At 36.1% G+C, this 9,098-nt stretch overlaps 1 protein-coding gene across 1 annotated transcript; it reads right to left on the bottom strand.

Annotated features, from left to right (window-relative positions):
• Positions 1–3,242: 3,242 nt before the first annotated feature.
• Positions 3,243–7,360, bottom strand: LOC113778370 (BTB/POZ domain-containing protein At2g13690). The gene is made up of 2 exons (XM_027323761.1): positions 6,545–7,360; positions 3,243–4,634 (listed from the first exon to the last, which is right to left on the bottom strand). The coding sequence occupies exons 1-2, from the start codon at positions 7,286–7,288 to the stop codon at positions 3,696–3,698; spliced, it is 1,683 nt and encodes a 560-aa protein (XP_027179562.1). The 5' UTR covers positions 7,289–7,360; the 3' UTR covers positions 3,243–3,695.
• Positions 7,361–9,098: the final 1,738 nt, after the last annotated feature.

Genomic DNA, 9,098 nt, shown 5'->3' with positions numbered 1-9,098 from the left:
CACTTGCAAGGCATTGTCAAACCTTGGACCATACTTGAAACCTGCATGCATGTTACACAACAGAATTTTGGCAATCCTTTGATACTTTCTAGGGATCATGATTTCAAGATTAAGGCATGGTAGTCATGTGAGCAAAATTTTACATTGGGAATCTGTAATAAAGTATTGCATATATGACATACATTTAAAACTGTTACGATAGAGATGAAATAGAAAAGATTAATCTAATAAATAACGCAATTTTTCATGAATATAAGTGATACTTACCACCCAAATTTTCAGCCATGGAACAACCCAAAGTAGCCATAATGCAGAACAAAATTAGTATGATTTTTGACGACTCCTCCATTGGATCACCTTAATGAGCTCTTGTGCAGGGCTTACTCGTGGGCACTTGAACAGTGCTTATTTCTAGTCACTGCAACAAAGGATCCCTACAGAATCTCACTTTCTCTTTCTGTGGCCATTTGAAAACATTAAAATGAAACCATTAAGGGAAAAATTGATACGCACGACTGAAAAGAAAATAAGAGGAATGCAACGAATATCATAAAGGAAACATCATAATCAAGCAATATACATCTAAGGAAAAAAAAGGAAAATTTCCAAGTAAACTATGAAATATTAAACAATGACTATAATTACTTCATTCTTTCCAACTCCAACTATTTACGTATCTCATAAAATACTACTACCAACCATTCCATACATAAGGGCTTTTGAAATAACTAATGCAAAATACAAGTGAAATGTCAAAAAACATTTAAAAAAATCATTCTGGATAAAAAGCTGAAGTAGCTTATTCTTTTTTCGAAAGATCTTAAGCTTTTTTGGGTGCATGCATTTAATTCAATCTTCTTTCTTTCACCTGCTTTCGGTGAGGAATAGGCAAAGGAAATGACAAAGGGGAGTAGGAGGACTGCGTTGCATTAGGTTTCTAACTAGGGACTGTGGACATTTGAAAAAAAAGGATAAATTGAAAATTAGGCACGTAAAAAAATTTAAAAAAAAAAAGGTTAAGAAGAAACAATGATTTTGGAAAAAAAAAAAAAAAGAAGCTGAACTAGTGAAATATAGCAATAATTCGTATTATAGGAGGTTAAAAAGTTTATAAATGCAAGATTTTAATACGTGAGGCTATTTGCATTGCTTGTAATAATGGCAAAATACTTTAGATACAAATTCTTGAAAGCATTCTATCAAATGTACGATTGAAATCAATCACAAGGTTAAACTTTCTTTTAAATTTTTTTTTATGATTAGGGTTCTAGAAATGTTAATACATCAGTGATTGGTTGGGATTAGATCGTCGTGTTTGGCTGAATTTGATGGTCAACTCTATGTACTTTTTGTAGTTTTAAGACTTGATTTATCCACTCTCGAGAAAAGAAGACAGTTTCAATTTATTTTTCAAGTCAAATAAAGTTGGTAGCTTATTGTGGCGGGGCACAAATTTCAAAAAATCTTTCAGAAATTCTCACGAATTACCCATCTTCAAGGGATCTTGTCAATGCCAGGAGTTTCGGCATTCCCTAACATTCTGCAACCAAGAGAAAAGTTGGATTTGCTTCACATTTAGATTTATCATTGTAGGGCCCAAAAATGATATTCTGAAAATTCTGTTCCATCTTACTCAGAGCTTATAAAATTCTGGTTGTGACCTAATACATTAATATGTAATTTAATCATCTAAGGTTGAGACTCCAAAAATTAGAGGTCACAAGTTCTAATCCCTCTACTCCCTCCTCACTTCTTAAATTTCACCGTTCCTTTACTGGAAAGAAATTTTAAAAAAATGTAAGCCAGTCGCCTATCTAAGAGAACATGATTTAGGAACTCCAACGAGTTTATCAATTAGAAATATTAATTGGGCCAAGATAACCAGTTCAATTGTTAGGTCAACCGTAATTGATTATTACACCATAATTATGTAATAATTATGAGTTATATTTAGTAAATATAAGAGCTACTACAAAACTAAATAGAAAGTAACAAAAAAATGGGCAAAGATGCAGCAATTTGAGATAGATTTTATACCAGTTTCTTGTGAAGTAGGTGTATGCATGGTTTATATATTTGGCATAATGAAAGCACAAAACTACAATGTGTCTAGTTAAATTAATTTTTTTGCGTATTATACATAGATTTAAAAAAAAAGTTTTGTAGGTGGAAGGTTAAATTGAGTGGTAAGATACGAACGTTGAAAGTAGGAGATAGATCTTGTCAAGAGACCTCCCACTTAAAAAAAAAAAAAAAGACAAAACAAAACAAAACAAAGAAGTATTGCGGATTACTGTTTCCAGCCAAAAGGCTTCCAAAATAAAGACATAGGTGTGGAGTTTACGTCTGCCTCTTGGAGAGTAATTTACTAATATAATATGTTATACTTTTAATCTGTCAAGCAAATTGTACAAGGATCATTGTGTAATTACCCTTTTTTTTTGCACAGATATTTTGTACCTTTATGGGATCTTAAATGAATAGTGATATAATAATGATGAATTTCATGTATTCTTTAGGGAATTTTTCCCACACACGTTGATGCTTAAACAAGATCACATTAAGGAGGGAAAGACTACTATTTTTCTATTCAGTTTTTGAGTATATAAATACTAACCTAATAAAAAAGAAAACATAGTGGTTATCACTAAACTCAAGATTTTTTTTCCCACGTATTATAAAAAATATAAATAATTCTTGTTAGTTTCTGACTGAAGACTCATCTATTTATTTTTATGTGGTATTCTCTCTTTTATCCTATTATTAATGGTTTTAAGTTGATCCATTCACATATATCCCTTTTGATTTCTATTTAAAATCAACGTTTGAACATGTTTTGGTTGAATTTCTTGAAACTCTCATGCAAAGTTCGATGTATCAGCAGCTTTGCTAGGGTTGATTCCTATCAAACGCCACCGTGCTGAGAGGCTTTATTTGTTTTTTCCTCTTTTTATATCTTTCTGGTAAGGTTTTTGAATGTCAAATTCTTTGGCCCTCGTTAGAATTGGATCTCAATTCTATGATTTAGGGATATGAAGTCTTGAAACTTTTTATGAACCGCAAGACAATAATGATGCTTGAAATTGCAGATTCAAGGACCTTACTCAATTTTGAGCATATAATATAATTTTATCTCCTTGTTTTTTTTTTTAATCTATTTTCAAGTGTAAGATTATTCTGCGGTGATCATAATTTTGGCCAAGCCTCACTCAAATTAATAACTTTCAAACAAACAAAGCATATGCACCAAATTGATAGGTGTAATATTGTTTTAGCTACAGCCAATATACGCATTTTCACTCTCCAGCAAACAGACAATTTCTAATTCTCCAAAACTCAAACTAGATGTAACTGCAGTCAACTTCATCACCATGGATGGCAATCACTTCACCAGGACATATTAAAAGAAGAAGAAGAGCAAGACTACTTCTGAGAGAAATAGGTCTATCCCACTCTGGTAAAGCAAGCTCCTAATAGGGTTCTGGGAGGGGTCTATATCTAACCCAATGAAATCAAACTCCATATGATGCACAAAAGAATGGAGGTTAGGAGCTAGCACTCTCTATCTAGTTGACATTGTTACAACAGTTAGATATCCTACATAATCTACATTACCGGTTTCACATGTTTTGAATTGACCAATCTCTGATGCCAAGATATTTGATTGCATCGGAAATATGCAAAGAAGTATCATTTTACCTAGACTCAATAGCATAAGTTTCAGATCCTCTCAAGAACGATCTGCGCCACCAGATCTGGAATGCTTTACTGAGATTAGGGCATTCGGTGCCATGCTTAGAGAAATAACAGAACCAATCCATAAACAGAGTGTATTGCTCCTTTAGAGGAAGGGTAAGGAGTGCCTGACCCATTGCTTCCTCCAAGGCCTTCATGTCAAGCCCCTTTTTGCACCTCTGTAACCAACCAAAGTCCAATAGCATAGGTCTGAACCATGCACTGAGGAGGCTCAGCCTAGAATCTGACGGACAATGCAGTTTCCGAGTGCCCAGTGCGATAAACAACATTGCTGACACCCGGCTAAGCTCATATCTAATCATAGGAGATGAGCTCTCGTGCATTCTAATTAAGTCTGCTTGATCTGCCCACATATCTACCATCTCCTCGGCCATTTGGTGATCAAGCAGGATTTCAAACAACCAATTAAGGTTGTCAACCTGCTTTGAGATGCGTTCAATCATCGGCTTACCTTTATCCTGTTTCACTAATTTTTCAGATTGAGCAGTGCCAGATGCCTCCTCAAACAGATTGATCAAAGAACTCAAACAAGACTGGCAAACAGCAAAAATGTCGTCCCTCTCAATATCATCGTAGTCCTTCTCGTAAACTGAGCTTTTGGACAGGAGCCCCTTGACTAAGGATTTCAGCTCGTTTCCAGCATTGGTATCAGCACAGGTAATAATTGACCAAAGTAGCTGTCGAGCCATGGTTTGTTGAGAATCTACCGACTCAAGTGCATAAAGCCTGGCCAATATGTCTCTACTTGTTCCATCATCGAACTTATATTTTGTAAAGAGGACCCTCAGTTTCTCTTCTTCTTCCTCAGTCCAGGGCACTGCTTCAAGGAACTTTAAGCATGATGAAACACCCCTGACAAACTTGATACCTGCAGCCACCTGAAGTTAAGAAGTAAAGGGGTGTGAGAACATGACAAACATTTCATCTCAGATTGAGCCAGAAACATCTATTAACAATCCAAAGAGAACAGGAAAAAAGAAGCCTACAAAAACAACAGTGGCCTTCTCCTTCTCTATCCAGCATGTGAACACGTAATAAATAAACAAAAGCAGATGATTTAAGATACAAAAATGGCGATGCTGGGCCAATGTAGTTCCCAGACAACGTGCAGCTATAACATCTAGTTGTCAATAAACTATCCAGGCTATATTTAAGCCGAAATAATTCAACAAAATAAAGAAAAGAGAAAAAAACACATGCTACTGTGAATATCTTCACACCCATCCAAACCTCAAAGAAACATTGATATTGAAACAAAGCAAGATCAGTATGCCAAATCTCTATCAAATTCAGCTACTTCATAGTAATTGACTCTTGCCTCTAGCCAAAAGCTTGTTATAAACAAATAGCCAACCTACATAAACTGTGTGAGAGAAAGGGGGGAGAAAGCACAGAGAGAGAGAGAGGGGGGGAGAGAGGGTCAACCATGCTAATGCCATATTATAAAAACACACCCAGTTTGGCAAATGCCATAGATACCTACTAAACGGTTACAAGTGGCTTAATACTAAGAAAATGCAAAATGGAGATTTCCTGTTAAAGCATATCTACAAAGAAAAAGAGGAAAAGGAAAAGACATAAGCAAATGAGCACTTGACAAATCTTGCTGCGATGGTACAGATAAAGAACAATGAATTTAAGAAAGCAGAGCCAGTACAAGCAATTTGATGACTATTTTTTTCCTTGCAGCAACATAATTTTTTAACTTTAGCCATCATTGCCTATATTAGTTATTCTTTTCGTGGAAGGAAAGTGACTTACGAGGGAGTATGTGATTTCCAATATTATGGGGACACTAAACTCTCATATATAGTCTCAGATAATTGCCATAAACATCCACTGTTTATCCAACTCTAGTTTCAAACCAAGGCAACTCCAGGGAATTTAAACTCAATAGCCAATATACAGATTTTACTGCATATATCAGTGATCATTGTTGCTGGTCTTATGTGACTCCATTGCTACTTCACCATATTCTTTTCGTAATCTTTCAGGAACTAAAACTTCACTGAAGTTAACTAAAGAGAGAAATCCAAGTATATGAAGTGCATAGTGTACTTTATGGTTTAATCTTTTATTTATCCCATAAACCCAAAATGCTACTAGAGTAGGAAAAAGTTCTAGTCATGGCACTTGGGTACGGAAACACCTTAAATGCACATATAAGCACAACTAAAATGAACACATTCTAGTCAGTTATTGCCATTGAACAGAAGACTACTTGTTCAGAGCTAACATCAAGAATTTTGACAGTGATACAAGTAGGAACCCCCTCATAAGCAAATAATGACTCTTCTGTGCTTTAAAATGACTACATTCTACACGGAATAATACATTCAAGTCCTCTTTTGACTAATTGTCTCAGCAGGAAAATTATTTTGATGCTCGTTCCTAATGCACTAGTCATTTCTCTGACAAAATGGTCAAAGAATTCCTGCTTATAACTAACAACATCATATTTGTACTTCAATTCTGGTTCTTCCATTAGTAGCCAATCTGCCCCAGTTACATCCTACATCACCAGCCTAGGAGAAAAATTGACCAAATTTGAGAATGCTTTCAAGATATTGTATCTAAAATATTCTTCCATTACTTTATATAATTAACAGTATGCAAAGAGCCAAACCTATTAATATCGCTTTACACAATAACTTTCCTAAAACAGATGATATTACAAGACAACTAGTTCTTGTCAAAGCAAAGTACAACTCAACAAGCACAGGGTACAATCATCCAATAAAATAAGTGCAAATTAAAAGAAATGGCGCAAATATTCCAAGAAATATACCTCCAGCATATCAATGGCGCGAAAAGGCCCGATCTTGACGAGTTTTTTCGGGATATCTTCATCGAACATAAGCTCAATCGTTTCTCGAAAAACACCCAAATTGTCAACATCCGGCACCTCAATTCGACACAAACCCTTGGCATTCGAATTCGTCCGGTAATCAGCAATTAGTCCGGCGAACACGGAGCTATTCGCCGCCAGAACCACCGAGCTCAGCTCCAAAATCAAAGATCCCCCTCCATTTCTCGCCTTCAAATTCAACCTCACGTCAAAATTCCCCAAACTACCCTCGTCGTCCGCCTCCGCCCCACCACAGCTACAATCATCTCGCATGGGCGATTTCGGAACTTCCGTCAAAGAACTTGCAGTTCTCCCCTTCGTAGTCGTCGGAACCGGAGCGGGTTCCTCAATAGGGGAGACCCGACCCGGAGATAAAATTTTCCGGAGCCCAAGTTTCGAGGAGGAGGAGGTAGTCGAAGCCTGCGACTGTGGCGAGTTGGGGAAGGAATTATGAGAAGACTTCGGGTGCATTTCGGTCTTTTTAGGAGTCGGAGGATTTCTGAGATGCTTCGACGACTGGGAGCGAGTAGAAACACAGTAGCGGGTTTTGCCGCCGCCGTCGTAGTGGTTCTCTGGGCTCTGCGGCGGAACGGCAAAAGAGCAACACCAAGAACGACGGCGGTGAGTCGGTTGTGGTGGTTCGCGGCGGTGACGGTGGCGGGAGGTGGAGGTGGAGTCGTGCATTGTTTGTCTTTTCTTGATCGTTTATTCAGATCAGAGTGTGAAATGAAGGGGGAACGGCGCGTGAGTGAGTGTGTGACTGTGTGTGTTTTAATAATTAAAAAAACGGTGGGGGCATAGTTGTAATTTGGGATGAATGGATGGGGTGAAGAATATGAGGAAGAATTTTAAGACACGAAAAAGAGATTCGAGTTTACATTTTTTTAAAAAGAGTCCCACATCGTAAGAAGATTGTGGGGTATTTATCCTGGGTTTAAAGGTCTCCAGGCTTCTCGACCAGTTACCAATTGGCTGGAAGTGGAAGTTTGGTGGGTCCCCTTAGATTGCTTAGGCCAGTCTTTCCGTTAACTCTTTGAGCGTTTCTAATCTAACTATTTACCTATCTTTGAAAAAAAGAAACCATTTATTTGGTGAGGATGTGCCCGGGGGGTTGGGTCACCATCCCATATCGGAAGATTGTGGAGTATTTATCCTGGGTTTAAGGTCTTCAGGCTTCTCGACCAGTTACCAATTGGCTGGACGTGGAAGTTTGGTGGGTCCCCTTAGATTGCTTAGGCCAGTCTTTCCGTTAACTCCATGAGTGTTTCTAATCTAATTATCTGCCTATCTTTGAAAAAAGAGTTTACATTTTTTAAGTTAGATTGCAAGCTGGATTTCAGTGCAGGGGAGCGAGGTGCAGGTTGCAGGTGAGAATCTATCAGTCAATCGATTGCGCCTTTTTCACTTTGTGTGTGGATTTCCTTTTCTCTTTTTATAGGCTAATTATATTTTCTATTTTTTAAAAATTTTGGTATTATTAGGTAAATCATTGTACGTTTATAGAAGTATTGTTAGAAGTTTTTGTTGTGTAGGAGAGTATGGTTCATTTTGAAGAACAAACTCAATTTGTAGGTATATTTAAAAAAAAAAAAAAACACGAATTCCGATTCGAATCTTAAAGCTTTTGATTCTTTTGAAATGGCTTTGTTTGGATTGCATTTTTTGGACTTTTTGAAAAAAAACTACTATAGTAATTTGATATATGTAAGATAAAAAAATGATTGAAATATGTGTCCACGGAAAACGTAACAAATTTTCAAAAAAAAATTGCAATCCAAACATAATTATTTGTTGCAAAAAACACGCACTTAAAGACTTTCGACTCTTTTGAACTAGAGCAAAAAAGTGTAATTTTGGGTATATTTATTGCGAAATGGTGTACATTTAACGCTTCTCTTTTATTCTTCACAAGATGGGTTTAAGGGTATTAGTATAAAATTAAAACTAGAGCATTAGTAGCACAAAATTATCAATAAACACCTTTCTCATTTTTATTCTTGCTTTCTTGGTTTTAACTTGTACCTTGAAACTTTTATAGGTATCAATTGTATAAGTTTAAGAAAAAGTAATAAAGTAGTCATCTTGATAGACTGAAGTATTTATAAAAGTCACAAATTAATGTTTTATATTACTCCTTGCACACTTAAAGTATACCCCTAATGCAAGTATGAAAAGTAAAGTTAATGTCTCTCAAAAAACGAGTACATTAAAATGATGCAAAACCTATTTTTGTGCTAATATAATAAGCATTTCAAGTGCAAATCCTTTTTTGTTCTCTCTCCCTCTCCCTCCTTTTTTTTTTTTTTTTTTTTTTTTTTTGCAAGGGAACCAATAAAGTGCTCCCTAAAATCACGCTTTCCCCTCTTCAAAATCAATTTCATAACGGGTGAAACACACACACACACTTTAAAATTCTAATTTCATTGACATTATTAACATTTTTTTAGCTAATCTAGTGTTTCTTGTTCAATTAGCTCCCCATCTAGACATCTAC

The sequence above is a fragment of the Coffea eugenioides genome, chromosome 7, assembly GCF_003713205.1.
Source record: "Coffea eugenioides isolate CCC68of chromosome 7, Ceug_1.0, whole genome shotgun sequence".
Classification (NCBI taxonomy): Eukaryota; Viridiplantae; Streptophyta; class Magnoliopsida; order Gentianales; family Rubiaceae; genus Coffea; species Coffea eugenioides.
Note: the sequence above shows the minus strand (reverse complement) of the source record. Positions and strands in the feature narration are given on the sequence as shown.